The 19,343-nt window shown below is 31.2% G+C and overlaps 1 protein-coding gene and 59 non-coding genes across 62 annotated transcripts in view; 32 read left to right on the top strand and 28 right to left on the bottom strand.

The window, feature by feature from the left end:
* The window catches only part of kcc-2 (K+/Cl-Cotransporter), a gene marked incomplete at both ends in the record, with an annotated part of 33,532 nt that overhangs the window by 13,853 nt on the left and 336 nt on the right, over window positions 1-19,343 (bottom strand). The window contains one exon of one of the 3 annotated variants that reach the window (NM_001268349.3): window positions 6,730-6,960. The exons of 1 other annotated variant lie outside the window; for it this stretch is intronic. In NM_001268349.3, coding sequence (NP_001255278.1) covers window positions 6,730-6,856 — 127 coding nt within the window. Of the gene's footprint in view, window positions 1-6,729; window positions 6,961-19,343 lie in introns of those variants that run through there. One more of the 3 variants, NM_001268350.4, reaches the window with a different exon arrangement.
* 21ur-1078 lies at window positions 153-173 on the bottom strand. The gene has a single exon (NR_055230.1).
* On the bottom strand, window positions 381-401 carry 21ur-6686. Its single transcript, NR_055229.1, has one exon.
* On the bottom strand, window positions 1,496-1,516 carry 21ur-4492. The gene has a single exon (NR_055228.1).
* On the bottom strand, window positions 2,043-2,063 carry 21ur-11210. The gene has a single exon (NR_055227.1).
* On the bottom strand, window positions 2,044-2,064 carry 21ur-5973. Its single transcript, NR_055226.1, has one exon.
* On the bottom strand, window positions 2,369-2,389 carry 21ur-2348. Its single transcript, NR_055225.1, has one exon.
* 21ur-7317 lies at window positions 2,595-2,615 on the top strand. Its single transcript, NR_055224.1, has one exon.
* 21ur-15052 lies at window positions 2,617-2,637 on the top strand. Its single transcript, NR_055223.1, has one exon.
* On the top strand, window positions 3,138-3,158 carry 21ur-6427. Its single transcript, NR_055222.1, has one exon.
* 21ur-9875 lies at window positions 3,139-3,159 on the top strand. The gene has a single exon (NR_055221.1).
* Window positions 3,518-3,538, top strand: 21ur-3386. Its single transcript, NR_055220.1, has one exon.
* On the top strand, window positions 3,702-3,722 carry 21ur-11358. The gene has a single exon (NR_055219.1).
* Window positions 3,977-3,997, bottom strand: 21ur-12040. The gene has a single exon (NR_055218.1).
* 21ur-10342 lies at window positions 4,817-4,837 on the bottom strand. The gene has a single exon (NR_055217.1).
* 21ur-8645 lies at window positions 5,140-5,160 on the bottom strand. The gene has a single exon (NR_055216.1).
* Window positions 5,691-5,711, bottom strand: 21ur-2354. Its single transcript, NR_055215.1, has one exon.
* Window positions 6,425-6,445, bottom strand: 21ur-13480. Its single transcript, NR_055214.1, has one exon.
* 21ur-14025 lies at window positions 6,461-6,481 on the bottom strand. The gene has a single exon (NR_055213.1).
* On the bottom strand, window positions 7,381-7,401 carry 21ur-5295. Its single transcript, NR_055212.1, has one exon.
* On the top strand, window positions 7,699-7,719 carry 21ur-12794. Its single transcript, NR_055211.1, has one exon.
* 21ur-5836 lies at window positions 8,128-8,148 on the top strand. The gene has a single exon (NR_055210.1).
* 21ur-10204 lies at window positions 8,319-8,339 on the top strand. Its single transcript, NR_055209.1, has one exon.
* Window positions 8,320-8,340, top strand: 21ur-7138. The gene has a single exon (NR_055208.1).
* Window positions 8,450-8,470, top strand: 21ur-7233. Its single transcript, NR_055207.1, has one exon.
* H16O14.77 lies at window positions 8,566-8,664 on the bottom strand. Its single transcript, NR_055206.1, has one exon. It is a non-coding gene; the product is annotated as an Unclassified non-coding RNA H16O14.77 (non-coding RNA).
* 21ur-14751 lies at window positions 8,862-8,882 on the top strand. The gene has a single exon (NR_055205.1).
* 21ur-2322 lies at window positions 8,865-8,885 on the top strand. The gene has a single exon (NR_055204.1).
* 21ur-6917 lies at window positions 9,365-9,385 on the top strand. The gene has a single exon (NR_055203.1).
* Window positions 10,118-10,138, bottom strand: 21ur-11665. Its single transcript, NR_055202.1, has one exon.
* 21ur-5652 lies at window positions 10,276-10,296 on the top strand. The gene has a single exon (NR_055201.1).
* On the bottom strand, window positions 10,526-10,546 carry 21ur-2732. The gene has a single exon (NR_055200.1).
* On the top strand, window positions 10,679-10,699 carry 21ur-10884. The gene has a single exon (NR_055199.1).
* On the top strand, window positions 10,680-10,700 carry 21ur-6463. The gene has a single exon (NR_055198.1).
* 21ur-7625 lies at window positions 10,745-10,765 on the bottom strand. The gene has a single exon (NR_055197.1).
* On the top strand, window positions 10,950-10,970 carry 21ur-4137. The gene has a single exon (NR_131536.1).
* Window positions 11,558-11,578, top strand: 21ur-4200. The gene has a single exon (NR_055196.1).
* On the top strand, window positions 11,653-11,673 carry 21ur-4068. Its single transcript, NR_055195.1, has one exon.
* On the top strand, window positions 12,305-12,325 carry 21ur-9606. The gene has a single exon (NR_055194.1).
* Window positions 12,345-12,365, top strand: 21ur-12881. Its single transcript, NR_055193.1, has one exon.
* 21ur-2480 lies at window positions 12,346-12,366 on the top strand. Its single transcript, NR_055192.1, has one exon.
* On the bottom strand, window positions 12,481-12,501 carry 21ur-1804. The gene has a single exon (NR_055191.1).
* Window positions 12,690-12,710, bottom strand: 21ur-615. Its single transcript, NR_055190.1, has one exon.
* 21ur-5716 lies at window positions 12,927-12,947 on the top strand. Its single transcript, NR_055189.1, has one exon.
* On the bottom strand, window positions 13,381-13,401 carry 21ur-4021. Its single transcript, NR_055188.1, has one exon.
* 21ur-13185 lies at window positions 13,661-13,681 on the top strand. The gene has a single exon (NR_055187.1).
* On the bottom strand, window positions 15,333-15,353 carry 21ur-3127. The gene has a single exon (NR_055186.1).
* On the top strand, window positions 15,577-15,597 carry 21ur-8289. Its single transcript, NR_055185.1, has one exon.
* On the top strand, window positions 15,911-15,931 carry 21ur-6995. The gene has a single exon (NR_055184.1).
* 21ur-542 lies at window positions 16,165-16,185 on the bottom strand. Its single transcript, NR_055183.1, has one exon.
* 21ur-6343 lies at window positions 16,998-17,018 on the top strand. The gene has a single exon (NR_055182.1).
* On the bottom strand, window positions 17,051-17,071 carry 21ur-7289. The gene has a single exon (NR_055181.1).
* 21ur-12800 lies at window positions 17,052-17,072 on the bottom strand. The gene has a single exon (NR_055180.1).
* 21ur-11373 lies at window positions 17,364-17,384 on the bottom strand. The gene has a single exon (NR_055179.1).
* 21ur-10993 lies at window positions 17,780-17,800 on the bottom strand. The gene has a single exon (NR_055178.1).
* Window positions 17,854-17,874, top strand: 21ur-2444. Its single transcript, NR_055177.1, has one exon.
* Window positions 18,368-18,388, bottom strand: 21ur-2179. Its single transcript, NR_055176.1, has one exon.
* 21ur-919 lies at window positions 18,535-18,555 on the top strand. The gene has a single exon (NR_055175.1).
* 21ur-6594 lies at window positions 19,144-19,164 on the top strand. Its single transcript, NR_055174.1, has one exon.
* Window positions 19,147-19,167, top strand: 21ur-3825. Its single transcript, NR_055173.1, has one exon.

Below are 19,343 nucleotides of genomic sequence, written 5' to 3'. Positions count from 1 at the left end.
CGGAAATTGTTGTTCGGTTATTAAATGTGAAATTGTCGAATAATGAAAAAAATGCAAATTATCTGAAAGTGAGACCAGACTCTGCTTCATTTGTTTGCCACAGAAACAATCAGTACTGTATGAATCAAAAAAAAAAACCAAATCTTCAAACTCCAATCAGAAAACTACACCTAATAATTTTTAAATGCATTTCACGTCTTAAAAAGTTAGTGAAACAGACAAAAATAAACGAATTGCTATTATTTTATTTTACCGTCATTAATCGACCGTAATTAAGTCATATTCGATTTTTGCGCACGAGATTTTTAGAGTTTAGTATATAAAATGATTTTACAGTTTTATAGAATACTATATATGTATTTATTGAAAGAGTTATTTATGTCAGCACGGAATTTGCAAAAGTAATTCTCAAAAAATTGAATCTCTGACTAAATCGTTTTGAAACAGTAACTAATTTTTTTTCACTCTATCAAAATCTAGATTCAAAAGCCAACCGATGCCACTTGAATATTATTATTTTAAAGATTTTTTAATTTTCCAAATTCATATTTTTCAGTCCCCAATCCCTTCAAATCAAAGTTCTTTGCACAAGAAATTCCACGTCACTCGACACTTCATTTCTCAACTTTCAGGCTTCCTTCCACTTATTTTCATCAAATATGCTAAAAATGACGTCCTACAAAGAATGAGCACATCAGGAAAAAGTGCAGATTGGTTCGGTAATTGGCCCTCGGATGCTCACGGAGCCCACAAAAAAGCATACAAACAGACCACAGAAAAAGGTTTTTTTTCGGAGGAAATGTGAATGGAATGTGAATGTTCAAGAGAATGAAGAGTGGAGAGAACGATTAGTTGTGCACATTTCCTTCGAAAAAATGAATATTTTCTCATTTTCCACTACATGTCATCAAAAAAAAAAAGACTATTAACTGACGGAGGAAATTGTAAACTATTTGGAATGCACTTTAGAAGAAGTTAGAGTTCACATATTGAAAACATTTTGGATAGATTTAGAAGGGAACAAGAACATGAAAGAAATCAAATAAAAGAAAAAAAAAGACGAAGAAGAGGAAAAGATAATCAATTATTCAACAGACATGTGTGCTCTTTTCTCGATTTCTTGTCTTCTGACTGAAAATGAAGAAAAATTGAAATACCCTAGTAATTAGAGACGGGGAATTCTAAAATTAGCAGCTGTCTTGGAGATTCAGCTGCTCTTGAAAGTGAACTGTGCGGTTAGTTTTGAAATCAGGACTTCAAGTTTAGGAAAAAATGGAAATCAAATTTTTCTGGAACATAATGATCAATTTTTGTTTCTAAAACTGTGTCCGAAAATCTATGATTCTTAAAATTTTGCATTCCACGTATGCGTGACTGCTCTCAATGTGGCCTACGCCTAACTTATTGCAAAACTAAATATATATTACCTTTCAATAAATTGATTGAAAAAAGAGTTTTTCAAATTCTAGCGTTGTACTCTTATTTTCAAGTTTAATATAAAACAGGGCATGGAAGAATACCTCCCAGCAATTTATAAATTTTTTCGCTTTGTTTCTGAAACAGTAAAAAATTGTTATTAGTATTTTTTGGAAACTCAAAACAGTTTCAGCTGGTATTATACCTAGAATCTAGGTGTTCCACTTAAACAGAAAATGCCTTCACCTACCCTGTGCCTACACGCGTGCCAGCTACCAAAGTACTCACGAACATTGTCTAATTTTTCAATTAAACTGTCATAAATTCAATCGAGTTGGAAAATCTTGTCTACCTACGACCTAGTTTTTGTGTTTTTTTTTCAGGATTTGTGGAATTCACACAGGTGAATAATTTGGATTTCTGGTATTGGAAAAAAAGTAGAAATCAGATGTTTTCTAGAACAGGCTGATTAATTTAGTTCTGAAAACTATCAGTGGTTTTTAAAATATGCTCAATAACTGATAAATTTATTTAAAAACCAAACTATTTCAAATCGGGCTAAAAAGTATAAAATAAGGTTTTCTGAAAGATATAAATCAACTCCAATAAGCAGGAAAAAATTATTTGTAACAACGGAGAGAGAACTAATTACAGTATATCTTTTACCAAGTCTTATCTGGACTAAGTGAAATAGTGACTTCATTTTTGTTATGCCCTGCCACACCAATTTTCGAAGAATTTCCTCAAATACTACTAGAAACTCTAAACGAACATTACTATATAGTCAGAAACTACCAGACATGTGTACATCCAATAGCTAATCAAAAACGCCGAAAGTGGGGCTATTTGGCCGCCCACGGAAAGGCGAACTCTCTTGTTAATTAGCATTACATGTATTAGAACTATTGTTTTTACAAATAAGAATCTGATTTGGACTAAAGATAATTGGAATGAATTGCGACATGGGACATCATTAGGGTATCACTTAATATTCGAACTTATATCAATGTATTGAAGCAGTCATTTACCACTAGAAATTTAATTTTTTTGTTAAGTTCAGGAAAAATGGTTGAAAAATATATATAAATTTCCTAGTTGTTGGTTTTTGTTATATCAAAATCTCAAAAAAAACTGTTTCACACTCAAAATATATATTCTTTCAAATAGCGCTTTAATAATTTCAAATGACTTTTCAAAAAATCCCTGTTCAAAATTCTTATCAAAATTTAAATCTCATCACACTTTCTTTTGATTCCTCACCTATAAACTTTTGAAAATCGAACTTTTCAAAAAACATTCACTAATGAATTTGTATAGTTGTTTTAAAAATAAATAAGTTGTCTCTAATTTAATTTTGTTCATAGAAAGTGCCTAACGTTTCCTAGTTAAAATATATACTTCTTATATTACGGAAAACCACAAAACACAAAAAATCAACTTCTGATTTTTCGAAAAAAAACCCCAACAATTGTGTTTCCCATTTTTCAAAAAGTGCAAAAAGTGGAGAACCAACAAAATTGCTTCGAAAAACTTAAAATAGTATAAAGATTGTTTTTTCTAAAAATTGTTAAAATTCTGGATTTCTTCGAAAACCTTCATTATTCCGAGATATGCATCATTCACAAGACTATATTTGTTTTTAAAATGAACTTCCAAAAAATTAAAAAAAAAAACACTTTTTCACCTCCATAATATATTTTCTTTAAAATCAACAATCACAGTTCTTTCATAGTCAGAGCCTGCTCCATACCTGCGTAAAATTACAATTGCTTTATTAAATAGTTTTATCATAAATATGATCTGTTTCATAAAAATTTTAATGTTTTCCAATTAAAATATGCATTTCTTGTTTTCCGAAAATTTCAGCGGAACACTACAAAAACTTAAAAATTCAATTTCTGATTTATCGAAAAAATTGTGTTTTCCATCTTTTTGAAAAGTGCAAAAAATGTGGAGCATCAAAAAAATTGTGTTTAAAAACCTTAAAAATTTATAACTAAACATTATTAGAAGTAGGGAAATTGATTGATTTTTTGTTTTCTGAAAAAAAATGTGCGGCTTCATGTTTTCTACAAAATACTCTGACAATTTTGGTAATTAATCAATTTTGGTAATTAATCCGAGGCGCGAACTTTTCAATTAAAAAATTTAGAAAACACATTTGGTTCCACTGGTACTTAAATGATAAAATGTTACTGTTGAAAATTCAACAAATTCCAAATTAACTTCTCCACAAATCCCTGTTTCAAATTTTCATCCAAATGTGTTCAATTTCTTCTCAATATTTTCCGATATTTTCTGCTATAAACTGCCAAAAACACAAATTTTCCCTACGGCTAAAATTCTTGGAATGTACATATACACACACAAAGTCTCGTATTCAGATGATTAAGAAAAAAGAACCGAAGTAGGTAGTGGTTAGCTAAAGAAATTTGTCGGCTGTTTACCTGCTCTCGCTGCCATTTTCGGTTTGCTTGCTGGTTTTCAGCTAAAGAACACCGAAAAGACATGTGATTTGGAATTTTAAATTTTTGCAAATTTTGTGAAGATTCAGCTTCGGACCTCAAACCTAAGAGGAGAACTGGAATCTAAAAAATCAGAAATTCTCTAATGTTGTTTGTGAAACAGTAATAAATATTAGGTCCAAAAATTAAAAAAAATAATATTTCGAAAAGTAAACGGTAGGTAGGTACGTGTGCCTACCTGTGGAAGCTTTATTATCCCTATAAAAGTTTAAACCTAAAACTCTAATACAAAGCAAAACAAAAACTTCCTTTTCAAAAAATTGGCTTGTGTTTTCATGGTCTCTCAGAAAAGGTAAAAGGGCAAAGCAATTTTTAAACTTCCTTTTAAAACCACATAATCGTTTTTCCGGGAACAACTGAAGAAATAAACTACAAAAAAATGAAAAAGGAAGCCAATTGTTATGTCTTTCAAGTCAGTTTCTCCAATTCCAGTTCATTTTCCATTCCTTTTCAATTTTTTTTTGTTCCAAATTGTTGTCTGATCAACTAGACCAATTGACTGTTGCAAAGATAACACAAATCTCTGTTAAAGTGTATGTTTTGTGTGTCTTGTTGTGCCAACTACCACCTGAATACTTAAGCACAAAAGAGCAGTTATGGGGAAGAGGAAGAGAATCAGAGATATAAAGAAAGGAAATCCCACTAAATTTCAAAAACTTTAGAGAGTTTCAGATCAAGTTACAATAGAGCCTAGACCTTGTTTTTTTTGGTGGGCGACCCTTTCAGGCAAGAAAGAAAACATAAAACTTTTGAAATCTTCAAAAACACATCCTACTGCCTAAACAAGTGAAATTTTTCAATGAGCCACGGAGCCCAAAACATATCGACAGCTTAGATTCATTTTGGGGCCTAATTAAGAGAAAATATTTAAAAAAAAACCGCGTGCCTTCAAAGCATCCAAAATATAATTTAGGAATATAGTTAGTAGATGCCAAGAAGCAGTAAATTTTTAACAGTTTTGACTAATTTTTTAAATAAAAAATTGCTGTTAATGGAACATACTTTTCCATTTTAATCAATTTGTTAAATTTTCGTGAAACAGCAAATTTGTTTTTTTTTCAATTTTTGTTGCAATCAATTGAAATAAATTATACAAACGTCAAACATCGAAGTTATTGCAAAGTTCAAAAAGTAGGCGCAAGGCAGGCACTGCTACCTGAAATTGTGTCTATCTACCGAGAGAGGCAAAACAATTGGTGCCAAGATATGAGAGCTATAAGTAACTGAAAAAAACTTTCTTAATAAAATGATAAATATGAAACATCTAATTCAATTTTTTTTCTCTAATTTCTCTAAATCCGTTCAAATCCTGGATTAATGCTTCATTGTTGAAAATTCTAATCTTTTTATAGCCAAATTCATCAAATGATTTTAGAATTTGTGCACTTTTTGACAAGCTTTGCTTCCTTCTAAGCCCTTCATTTTCTCCATTTTCCGCTTCATTTCTGGTATAAAAGACGTTAAAGTGTTCTTTTTAATGTGCCAATTTAAAGTTTTGCAGAAGCAGAACTTTTTTTTGGATGAAACCAGGAAATGAGAGCACCATCCCTTTTCCAGTTTTTTATTGGAATAGGAGTGAGTAAAAAGAATAGTGAGTAGTTTTAGGCGAGAATGATGGTCATATATGGGGGAGAAGAAGAGTGCACACAAATTCAATTTTGGTTTTTCTATCCTGAATAGATTTCAGACCCTCTGAATTTCCTCGGTTTTTTCTTGCCGGAGAAAGGAAATACTTTTAGTCTATTTGGATTGATGAGTTTAAAGGCAGGATCACACTTTAATTTACTTTCCAGCTCAAATCAATATATTGAAACCGATCAAACTTTTACTGAAAAAAATTTTTAAAAAGTTTTCCGATTTTTAAAAAATACCTTCAGCTTTGAAAAAAATCATTTTAAATCCAGAATGTAAAAATCTAATGTTTAAAAAATTGTTTACACAAATTTTTTTGCTGTTTCAAAAATCACACAAATTCCGATGAGTAATCAGTAATCACGTCATACTTTTTTTTTGATCCTCTCCTATGAAAATTGACATCTCAAGAAAAACCATCTCAAGAAAAAACCCATTTTCGTTTACTTTTCACATTTAGGGCTTTCAACTCTCTTTCTCAATTCAAACAGATCAGTTTCACAGTTTCAAAAGGGAAAAGATTTCGAAAGAGACGCAGACTGTGAAATGAATCCATGCTCTCCGCCATTTCGAGCCTCCCATCTGCCCTCTGAAGCAGGTCAAAAGAGAAGTAAACCAGTGATCGGAAAGATTATTTGATTGAAAGAGACGTAGAGATATTGAGAAGGGTGAAAAAGAGTGAGAAACATTACTAACCGATATGTATGTGTAGGCAAAAGAGCAAGAAAAGGTAATAGGTAAGTAGATTGGACTACAAAGTACAAGTGTATAAAGTGGATCACTTAAAAGATAATTGAAGTGTTCCTATATTGTAGATCAAAAGCATAAATCTACACGAATTTTCTGTAGTGACGCCAGATATAAACTGAATACTGGAAATGACAAAAACTAATTACAATAAATGGAAATTTTGAAACAGTACTTTTTTTTTTTAAATAATTTATTTGAAACCTTTTTTCAATTTTCTTTTGAAATTTTAAACTGTTTCGTCTAGAACATATTTCTATGCTCATTTTTAACCTATGACTTTAAGAACAAGATTGTTCATAATTTTTCCAAAATTGAAATTATTTTAACTTTTTTTTGGAAACTGGACGAAACTTTTTTTTGTAATTTTTTGTACTACATTTTCGAGTTTTTCAAACAAAAAACTCACTCTCTTTCTTTGTGGCACTGTTAACTGCTAAATTAGAGTCGGAAACCGAGTCTAGAGCTCCGACGCTTCCAGCTCCACCACCACCTCCATCAGCAACCGATTGGACGCGAAACCGTCCGCCAGACATTGTTAATAATAAGGACCCAAATTAACTGTCTCCCTCTCTTGAATTCCAGCCAAAAAGTAGCGGAAGGAAGAGGAAACACAGAGAGACGTGGGGCGGACTGGCGGTGAAATGGAGATGACGGCGGTCGTTTTGCTCGAAGCAGCCAGAGGGCGGGCAGAGCACGAGAGAGATAGAGAGTGCAGACAATTTAGACACTGAACACAGTCGATGAGACGCAGATGGAGAGACAGATTGCTCTCGTTGGGAAGTGTGTAGAAGATGAAGAAGAAGAGGATGGAGGAAAGAAGGGACAGGACCGCCCATTCTCAATGAAGAAGAAGAAGAATTGTTTAAGGAAATGTTCCGAAAAAGGCAGATGGCTTCACTCTCTCACATAACCATTCAAATTTTAATTGTCTCCATCCGAAATATATGGGGCATTCACTTACTTTCCTCCTTTTGAAAATCCCCAATTTTCGCGCCTAATTACTCATTACCCTTCTCCATCCTCATGATTTTCAAGTGAAAAAGTGAATTGAGAGCTTTCTTTTGTTTACGCTATTCCATCAATTGCAGATTCTCTAATTGACTAAGACTCTGTGATGAAGCAGTTGGAAGTCTTTTTTTTTTGTTTTTTCAAGAAATGGAGGAAGTCAAGTCACATGGAGTTGAATCAAACACTATTTTTTATAGACTCATTGTCTAGACAAATTTATAAATCTACTTTGGCAGGCTGGCAAGTAGTTATATCTCCTGCCTACTCTAAAAACTTTACTTTGGCAACTAGAAAGTAATTTGTTCTAAAAAATTTTCAACTTTTCAACTAATTTTTATATACTGAACAATATACCTGGATAAAAAATTTTACGACAAAACTACGGTACCCGGTCTCGACACGACAAATTGTTGTAACTTCAAAATTATGTGTATCTTTAAATATTACTGTAGTTTAGAACTCTCATCGTTGTAGGCGATTTTCATTGAGTTTTCGAGAAAAGCACATCAAAACTATGGAAAACACCTTAAAGTTTAAGACAGCCGTGAGAAAAACTACGAAAAATCATGAATTTCTTCCCTATGGCTAAAGAAAATTACAGTACTCTTCAAAGGCACCTACTATTTTGCATTCAACAATTTTGCTTCAAAATCGGAAATCGTTTTTTTTTTTGAAAAGAATTGCACAATTCGTGTAATACGGAACCTCAAACTTCAACAGGAAAATGGTGATCTGTTCTAAAAAACTTCACTGTTTCAACCTGTTTTGATATATAACGGATAACAATTTAGTCCGTTCAGATTGTTTCTCGGGTTACAACAGACTGCTTGGACACATTCCAGATAGAAATTTATCTTATAGAAATTGTAAAATGTTTTTCAATTTCATCAGAATCATACTTTTCTTCACTGGTATTATAGTTTGGAATAGTCACAAAAATTACTGTTTCAAGACACTTCGAAATTGATGCTTGAAAATATAGTAGAGTTTTTCCTGCCAAATTTAAGAACGAGACAAAGTCAGCAATCTCTGAGGATTCCAAAAAAAATGTCTTTATCAAAACACATGCGAACATGTTTCACTGAATTCATTAATTGATCAACAAATTGGCTGGGGGTTCATGCTCTTTCAAAAATATGCTCTTCTGCTTTTCAATTGTCCTATAAACAGAACATTTTTCCCCAAAAGAAAGTCACATGCATTTGAGATAACACATAAATACTCCAGAAGGGTGACATAATATTATCTTTGTTTACTTTTACCTCCCCATTTCTTTTATATTTTGGGGTTTCTTTTTCTTCTACCCGACAAGTGTTCCCCAAGGACAAATGAGTAATCCGGAATTGGAGAAATTGTGAAACGTGAGTTAAAAAAAAAAAAACATATGATGTCATGAATAAAATCCAAATGAAACTATAATTTGTTCGAACTACAATGTGCAAAACACGATTAGCAATAAAATATAATTGCATTGTTCAAAAATCTCCTGTTTCACACTGCAATTAATTATGTCAAGATATACCGTTTTGCTGGTATAGCACTCGTTTGGGCATTTGTTAGAAAAGTAGATATTTAAAATCTCAGAAGACAATTAAATTTCAATCTGAAATATTTTTATTGCAGTTTATTTTAAAATTATTTATTATTATTATTAAGAATAGCTCCAAAAACTGTGTAGGGTGACTATGAAAAAATTATCAGCTGTTTTATAAAAATAAATTCCCCCAAGCCTCCAGAACGCTTTTCTCTGTTTAAAAATTCTTTAAATCTAAAATTGCAAAAATAGATTTTGGAGCAATTCTACAGGTAACGAAAGTAGTGAAAGTCTACACTGTGATTACCAATAATCATTTAAACCCACATAGCCATCAAATGGCCAATAGGTAACCACGTAAGCAGGCAGGTATGAAGATGAAAAATTTGCCTACATTGGAGGCCCTACAATATAGATTTCTCACAATTTAAATTTAATTTTTAAAAAATTACTGTTTCGGAGCATGTATTTACAAAAATACATTTTTGTTATTTTTCAATTCTACCATCGTGCATCTTTTATTAAAATCTTATGGCTAGTTACAAAGTCTTAAGTTATTCCACGAGATATCCCAGAATAGTTTGGAAAAAAGTATTTCTGGAAGGTGAACCAAAGATTAAGAAAATTATGGTTCTGAAAATTGTGAAATTTACTGAAAAATTCAAAATTTCGGGAATAGAAAATGAGACGAAAAGTGAGATTTCTCAGACACTTTTATCGTCAAAAAGCATCTTCTCGTCTCTGTCAATCTCATGATTCTTTGCTTTTTCCTATCCGTCAAGAAATTTTCTTTTTTTTTGAATTTTTAAAAACGTTCATCATTGATCATTCAAGACGAACTTCTTCAGTTTTCAAAAATAGTCAAAGCAATTCTCGCACTTAAATATGAGTCTCTTGCTCCATGAGCCCCCATGAGAGAGATTCAAAAGAAATTGATGAGGCGCTATGAGCCATTGCGCGGCGACTCGTCCTTTTGCAAAAAAAGAATTGGGCCAAGTGCGAATTTTTTGAAGAAAAAAGGTGGAGAAGAAGACGAATTTGAAAGAATTCATATTCATCAATCAATTGTTTTTTGGGGGATTTTCTTAGCAGGATAAAGGACGAAAAATGGGAACACCAGGAACTTTTGGTAGGTTTTGAGGGAAATTTTTGAAGGGGGTTTCGATTTCTGAAATAATAATATTAGTATTTAAATTGATAGCAAAAAAGTGACTTCAATATGATGATTATGATAAAGATAGCTTATTATAATGCCTCCCGGGATTACATGTGAACAGTAGTAAAATTTACACATTAAATTATCCTGAAACACCTGAAACAGAAAATTTTGGTTGGAAATTTTTCAATTTATGTGTTGCTTTGCTGTATCAACATGTTATTATAAAACTGTTGTGCTAATCCATTTTTCAATCTAATTAAGAATCAATTAGATCAAAAAGATACAAAAATACCGGTGTTAGGCAGAGTGGTGAAGACAGATATTTTGTACGTACAAAGAAGGTTCAACTAAGAGCTCCAAAAATCATCATGAAATTGTTAAATTTTAGTCTATTTTCAGCCCAAAACTCGTATGAATTTAACAAAAATTACTATTGCAAATAATTTTTGAAGTCTTCAAATTAATTTGAAAATTTAGTAAAGGAACGTTTTTTTTGTGGAATTTGAGGAAACAGATGGCATAATGTTTGCATTTAAACCTAGATAACTAGATAAACTACCTAAAACAGTACAAGTTTGGTATTAGAATCTTTTTTTTGTATATTCTTGTTGTTTCAACAAGTGCATATTATAATTCTTATTCCAATGAACAGAGTTTGAAATTTATCGCCTGAAAAGCCTGTATTTTCTGAAAATTGTTGTTTTTTTTAATCAATTTAATTTAGCGATTGTCATTACTAAATTGGCACCACAGTTTTAAAATGCGTCATTATAACTTATTGAAACAGCAAAAAACAAAGACATTCGAAAATATTCCAAGAAAAGCATGGCATTTTTAAAGAAAATTGAAAGAAAAATTGCCAAAAGTATTTCAAAAAATGTTTCAAGGTGTTATTTTAAGATCATACTTAGTATCTTATTACAATGCTATCTCGGCTTCAATCTATAAATTTTACTATTACTAAATACTCAAACTTCTTTACTTTTAATCTCAAAATGTTATCTTTCATTCGGAACTCTTGTCCTATATTTTCCCCTTATTTTTTTTCTGTGTGCAATGTTTTTGTTTTTCACGTTTTTTTTTCATTTCATCCAACATGTCGTGTTTTTCTCTTCATCACCTTCTTCTCCATTCCCTTCCAATTTCTGAGATAATGGGAGGTACTGAAAGGGTTTGAAAATGGAAATAAAATGAGTTTGAGTCGGTAATTTGTAGTTTTCTCGTGTTTTTATTTGGGGGTGAAAAGTGGGAGAAGGAAATGAAGTTTAAAACTATTGGTATGAAGAATGGGATTCAAAAAAAATTATTTGGCTACAAAAAACAGTTTCAAAGAACAAAAACTTCTTTTGAAGATTCCGAAAATTGCATGCTCTTATCAGTCGTAAAACAACTAAAAATGTTACATGTTTTCTGAGTCATATGTTTTAAATAATCATTTCATAAAGTTTCCGTCTTAGTTTTGTTAGGTTAGGCCTAGGAAATAATTACTGTTTCATAACAAAATTAATTGCAATTCTGAAATTCCACTTCATTGCCGTAGCTAGTTGCCCTGAAATTATTGAAAATTTATTTAAGAAAATTACTGTTTCAGAAAGGTTTAAAATAAAACGTTTTCTGCGGTTTTTAATAGAGAATCCATAGCTGTTACATACTTATTTTGAGCATTGGTCAGTTTAGTATTTTCCAAAAATAACTCGTGATAACACACAATTTTATCGATAAACCTCAAACTTTCCTGAATAATTATTTCTATTTTAGAGCTATAAACCACCGTCATTTTGAATTTTAATCACCATTTCAATTTTTCCATGAACTATTTTTGTATTTCCGGAGAACTTCGTACTTTTTCGAGTTCTCTGTAGTTCTCCACGATATCAATTTCTTCATTTTTCGTAAATTGCTATCAGAAATGTCACAAGTTTTTTTGTGAGCCAATTCAGCATTCTTGATAAGACCACCAAATTGGTTGTTGAAAAGCAAAGCGGAAAAAGAAAAAAAAATAAATCGAAGAATCGAAACAAGACACCAATCCGAATTAATGCGATTTTGCGCTAAATTTGTTCACTGATAACTGTTAATTTGCTTGATAAAAATACGATAGTGGAGCAAAGTTTTGAGAATACATTTGAAAAATATGTAGGGAATTAATATGATGAAACAATTTGCATTTGGAATATGTAATTTAAAAGTTATAGAGTTAAGGATAATTTAAAATCAAGAGAAAATAATTTTTCCTGTTTCAAAAATATTATAGGTATGTATTATGTTATGTTTTCTGTTTCAATAGTTTTATAGGAGCACACCCGCCAGATCAGCCTATTGCAAAAGTAACAGGCGATGAATAAAAACGAAATTTAAACTTCATTGATGCAAATTAAGCCGTGAACGTAGCTTCAGTTTGAAAACTTCAAAAATTCCCAGATGTAACCTAACAAAATACAAGTTTTTAGAATAAGAATATAAAACTACATCTCGAACAGAACCGTAGGAATGTTCAAAAATATAAAGACAATACGAAACAGGAAAATTTTTTTCCCCATTTTATATTTTCAAAAAAATATTTTCCAAATTTCACTGGTTTTTGATAGGCCATTTGTAGACACAATTTTAGTTACAAATTTGTTTAAGTTTGCTCACAACTGCAATAAAACATAGTATTCTAATAATAACAGAGAAGGTGATTGACTGTCTAGCATTGCTGACTGTTCATTAAATGTTGCACTTGAAACACAAGATTGCTGTATACTTCAAAATTTAAAATTTAAATCCATAGATAATAATTGCTAAATGAAAAAAAAAACGGAAAATGGGTTTTTTAAACTCTTAATAAAGCTAAATTTAAAAAAATTTCCCCATTGTTTCACCAACTTATCTTTTTGAGTAACCCTATCTATAAAATGTTCTCAACATCAAAACTTAATCAAAATAAATAATTCAAAAATCAATAATGGTAACCAACTGGCAAAAAAACAATGAGAAAAAAATCAAGGCTGCAAAAAAGTGTGATATTAAACAACAGAGATCCCCGGACCAGTGTCACAACAAAGACATCAAGAGATCGCAGAGAAAACGGAAATTTATCTCAATTTGTCAAATTATCTTGAATTTTCAAAGAATCTCTTGTGCTCCACGTGCAACAAAAAGAAAAGTGAAAAAAACGAAACATAGAAAAAAGAAGGGGAATAAGGAGATTCAGTGATTTTTGGTGTGGTCCTTGAGAGTGAGGACAGCAAAGAAAGTGAAATATTTTGTGATGGAAAGGGGGCCCTTCCCGAGGGAATCAATTGAGCACACATATGTTAGTGTGCGACATAGATGAACAATGATTTGATAAAGTTACAAAGAAGATGAAATGACGTCGAGCAAAATTCCACTAATAATGTTTAAAGCATATACATGTTTAAATTGATCTAGTGAAACTGTATCGGATTTCAAAAAAACTAAACTGTATGGGAGTTGGGAGTTCCAAAATATAAGAAACTTGCAGCGTCAGTAGTAGTTTTTCCCCTGAATGACAGATAACAAAAGTTCAATATACCAAATATAACCTATGAAAAAATTATAATATTTTTCTAAAATTCTATGTCTTTTTCGATTTCGAAATTAATAAATTCAACAAACTGTCTAAAAATCGATGGCCTAAACTTAATTGAACGTTTCTTTGATATAAAATGGTTCAAATTGTGCAAAACGGTGTTTCAAACAAAGCAAAAACAAGAAAAATCCTGTATCACAGCCGAAAAATAAAAGATTGTCAAAACCAGGTCATCAAGTTTTGCTGGAGTTCAAAAATTTTTTGTGCAAAATTGAAAAAAAATGTATTAAAGAATTAGAATAATTAAAACAAAATTTTCACAACTACCATTAAAAAGGTATTTGAAGTATTTGTATTTATTGAATGAACTATTAAAAAATACTTAGATTTCTTGAAGTTTGCAGGCAACACTGTAGGTAATTGGTGAAAAATGATAATTACTTAGTGGAAGTCGAACCAAAAACAGTTATATGTTAAACAAATATTTTAATCATGTTTTTATTCCTTGAACAGTCTAGGGGCTCAAACTCAACATCCGAAAAGAACATCCGAAATTTCTTGAGAAAAAATATGTTTCGTTATGAATTTGATATAGATTATGGATTGGTTACATGAACAACATTTCCTTCATTGGAACTACATATCTATTAACTTTATATATTGAAACAGTAAAAAAATTTGACAACTTTTCTGTTCTAAACTTTTGGAAAAAAAAACAAATTCCAAAATGAATCTTGTGAGCTAGGAAAACAGTAAAAAGTGGATATCTAATTTGGGATTATATACTAAATTTCTCTTTTTTTTTGATGAAATGAACAAACACTTTCTTCAAAAAGCAATATTTTTAATTTAAATTTTTTGTTGAAACAGTAAAAAGATTGGAAATCTCCAGACATCTGAAAACGCCAATTTTGAGATCAATCTCATGAGCTACGGAGCTGAAAACTTTTGATTAAACTATCTTGGAATAAAAAACAAATGTAATGTGTCTGTGCTTGAATCTCTATTTTTCTTTCCAGAAACATACTTTTATTGTCTTGTTTTCCCATTCTTTCAGTTAATTTTTTAGTATCCCTTTCAATGAAAAAAAAGTGAATCTAGAGTAAGAGCACCCAAAAAATACTGCACTTGAAAAGGTGATCTGAGGGTCAAATTTCATTTTTTCATTCCACCTCTTGAGCTTTTTCCAATTTTTTTTTCTGAATGTTTTCAGTTGAATGCGTTCAACCGGAAATACACCCAAGTTTCAAAGTTTTGAGATGAAAAACTTGTTTTTTTGGGGGCGATACATTTTGAAAATAGTATTTTGAAAATATATATTGTACGGAGAAGAAGAAAGAAGGAGAAGGAAGCGGTTACAAATTATCATGTTTTGGATGAAAAATTCATTGAATATTTTGGCAGAAACGTGATGGATTAATATGTTTTTCATATTTTATCGTTTGTGAAACAAAATATGTTTACAGCTAGGGTTATTCAACACTTAAAACTTACTCATTAGTTAAAATAAATTCCTGAAACAGGGAATAATTTGGATTTAAAAAGTGAATTCATAGTAAATTGGGGCTACACGCCGTTGTACCTAGGCGACCTACACCTATTTTTTATTTTTTTTTCTGCAAATCACAATACATAAAAATAACAGTGAGCATTCTAGACGAGTTTTTCCTCCCTGAGGTTCCTCCAGTCATCATAGAAAGGCAAAACAGGCACTACAAAACTTGAATTTAAGATATATCTTGTGTGAACCTATGGAAGTTGAATACTTCGAACAGCGACAAATATTTTGCTGATTACCGCATTAATAATCTCGAAATTTTAAAAACAAGGTAAAACTGCAATTTTTTTCTGCTTGTAAAACTATAAAAATAATGATGACACTTATAGAACAAATCCTCTTCAACAGGCTCTTAGCTAGCTCTTGTTATTTTCTGAAAAACAAAAACTGAAGAAAAATAATTTTAAAGTACTGTTTCATGACATCTAGAAGTTGACTGTTTGATATTCAGCAACTGCTGTTTCATTCTTCTTACGAACATATGTAAGTTTTGAAAATGGACAGTATTTGGATTTTATGCATGTGTGAAATCATGGCTAAAGTTTTATGTTAATACATACTCCCTGAAATTATTCAGACGCATTTGCTGAGAGCTTTCAGCATTGTTCAAAAAATCCTCAAAACTTTAGCCATGAAAAACTTTTTAAATTTGAAAAATAGGCTTGAGCTGGATACTTGTACTACACTAACGGTAAGTCAATACTCAATAAAAACAAAAAAGAAAATTGAGTAATATTACATCAAGCTCTGTTTCACTTTTTTTTCAAAATTAAAACTAGTAAATGTCTATGCTGGATCAATGTTTGAAAGCAATTCATGATAGAAATATGTCACTGCAAACATGCCCACAAAAACGGGAACAAAAAATTTATAAAAACGGGAAATTTATTAAATAATAATCAATTTAACACTTCACGATAAGATTGGTTAAGATGAAATCCTGGAACTGATCTAAGCAACAAAATCTAGTACAAAGTAAATACCTAGTATTGTTCCAATCAAATTACCGGATTTACCAGAATTGGTATTAATAACGGGATGAAAGGGATGAGAAACTAATCATAATATCAACGCTCTAAAAATGCATAAAATTATCAACTAGCTGTGAAACAGTATCTAAAATTAAAAATTTTTTGGTATAAATTACATCTCAATAAAAACAGTAATTGATTTTTTTTTAATTTTGTATTTTAATTTTCAGAATTTCTAGAGTGTTCAAGAAAAGTTGTTGCTTCAAATTACATATTACTGAATCATATAGTCCAAAAATCAACTGTAGGTCCTAGAAAATTCCTATCCAGCTTTTGTGAGTTCAATATACAGGCCAAGTTACATCATATCAAAAAAACAGAAAATGTAGACGTCTATCAAATGTTTTCAGACAATATTATTGTAACCAGGCTACCATGATTCTCTTAGGAAATTAAAAAAAATGGGACGTACCTGATAGCATATCAATAATATTCATAATAACTTCTTCTTCTTTTCACACTATCTTTTTTCCTTGTTTCCTTGTCTTCATAGCTTTTGAAGAAGAAGCATTTTGTTCTTCTCCCAAACACAAACACACCCAAAAAAACCTTTAAAACCCAGAAGAATAGGGGGGAAAAAGAGAAAAATGGGGTGGTGCTTTTGGGGTATGTGTGGCAGTTAAAAAGGTAGAAATGTAGAGAAACAGGGATTAGGGCGGGGACAGACAATTCAAGAAAAGAAGCAGAAAATGGGGAGGAAAAAAAAGAGTTGGAAAATGTTTAAAGAAACTGAGAAGAGGTGGTAGTGGATTTCCGGAAGAACTAGGACATCTTCAGACTACCTGCATGTCAAAGACTTCTTCTGTTTTGCAATGTTGTTAAATTTTTATTTTACTATATATCGCTAATGGGATTTTTCACAATCTTTCAAAAACGATACATTTTTTAAAAAATTAGTTGTTCGCTTAAAAATGAACATTAAATACAGTTATAATAGTTCAACATAATTTAATAACATATTGAAACACTTAAAAATGTATAATAGACTTTCCTAAAATTTTCAGTAGAAGTTTACAATAACATTTCAATAACTTTGAAAAATTTGAGCATTTTACCACTATACGAGCAGTTTTGAACAATTTGGCTAACTAAAGACAATGCTCTATTTTAAATTGTTTGATCAATTTTTAGGAACTGCTTCTATTCATTAAGTCGAAAGAAAATCATTCATATCACAGCTCTTCAAAGTTAGTTTCATTTTGAAAACCTAAAATTTTACGTAAGAATTAAGTAAAACAGTACTATCTGAATGTCTGCGTATAACAAAAACTGTTTGAAACAGAATAAACGAAAATGAATCTGATGTTACGATTCTAGGGAGCCAGTAAAGTGTCAACCTTGTGCCTTGTGGTTCCCTTAAAGCCAGGCAGGCATTCCTCTGCCTACGGGAAAAATCTTGTAATCTTAAATTTGTCGATATTTCAAACGAGATGGGTTTCTTCCAGCTGAGATTGAAAAGTTATAGCTTCCATATCCGCCTGCCGGCCTGTCATTGAAGCGACCTCCGCCAGCCTCGCGCAAAAACCCAAGGAAACTCTTTTTTTCATTTATTAATTTAACTTTAATCAAAACTAGAAATGTGTGAATTTGCGCCGAAAAAGAGCAGAGGCCTGAAACCGTGCCTGTCTACAATGGAAGACCTAAAAAATAAACAAGCAATGTTTCAGCTAGTTGTTATTTTAACCTTTATAAGCAACAGTGCAATATGTGAGAGAAAGTGACTCTAAATGACTCAAGGTGAAATTGTCTGAAAATGGACCAAAATGTTTAATTGCGTGTAATTTAGCATATTTAAAAGTTTAGAAAAATGTTCCGCTCAGCAGCTTCATGTCGGGCTTTAAGGTCATAGAATGTAAAAAATCGGGCTTTTGCATGTTTTCAGTTATTTCCACTATATGAAAAACGAAAAGTACACATCCAAAATAAACAACTAAATGAAGTTTTGAAACTGAAAAATTTGATGGTTTTCGAAAAAATAAGAATTTTCGGTGGAATTATCGAAAATCGCAGAGTGTCCCAGGGCAGTTAAGCGGTCGATTTTTTCACTCTTTGCTCTTTTGCTTTCAATTTTTGAGATATCAGGATAAAATTGCAGTCACATATGTTTTTTGGTATGCTGAATCCGATGTCGATATTAATATCCCATGAAATGTTTAGAAATGCCTTAAACCGCTTAATTTGAAGGGGTCCCATAGCAGTTGGATGCGCTGTAATAGTTTTCTCTAGAGTGCCAGTACTAATAAAAAGAAACTGACTTTTCTTAATTTACGTTGACATCAAAAATGTATAAGTTAAATTGGGAAAATTAAAAAAATAAAAACTTAAGAATCGATCCACTACAGTTTCAAACTTTTCATATTTTGTTGGGAAATTTGTTCAATTTAATATGAAGTTTTCAACCTACATAAGTACATAAAATTCTGATCAAACTTTCCAAATTTCCACCACTTTCACTGTCATAACTTACTTTTTCTCAATTTTGCTTCTGCTGTTCTCATGATTATATTGATCTAGTATTTAATTGTAGATAGACCCAAAAAAAAAGAAAAAGTGATGACTATTCAACAAAAGACAATAAGAACTCCGTCCGAAAATTGCTCCGAAGCAAAAAAAAATGAGTGGAATTTAGAAGAGCATAACTGCGCAAAGGATTCGGTCGTTTTCGCCGTCGTGTCTACTTAAAACAAAACAAGGGCGGAAAGCAGAAGAAGCAGTAAAATCCGTGGAAAACATAAAAATTTGACGACTCACACGGACAAAGAAGTCGTTCAGAAGAAAGGCTGGAAAACGGGCGAAACAACGAGAAAAAGGACCATGACCAAGTTTTGAAAAGTAAAGAAAAAGAATGAGTGCTCCAATTTTCAAGTGAGCATATTTACAGACGTCTTTATTTTTACAGAATCCGCAAACACTCGTGAATTTTATTGCAATTTTTTTTCGAAAAATTTTCTGTTTCACGGGGTTTTTATATTTGGATAATAAATGTTTAAACAATGTTGACGAGGAATTTTTACAAATAGAGAAAATACGGTATACAAGTTCTCAAAGAAAAATAAAAAACATTTGTTGAAAAACGACTCGTGACTTGTATATGTAAAAATCCGTAAAAATATTCCAACTTTTAATAGTTAAACAAATTATGTTAAAGCTAAAGACAACTTTAATAATAAAGTAAATAGAGTGGTAAGAATAAAA

The sequence above is a fragment of the Caenorhabditis elegans genome, chromosome IV (assembly GCF_000002985.6).
Source record: "Caenorhabditis elegans chromosome IV".
Classification (NCBI taxonomy): domain Eukaryota; kingdom Metazoa; phylum Nematoda; class Chromadorea; order Rhabditida; family Rhabditidae; genus Caenorhabditis; species Caenorhabditis elegans.
This window is presented reverse-complemented; position numbering and strand designations above follow the sequence as displayed.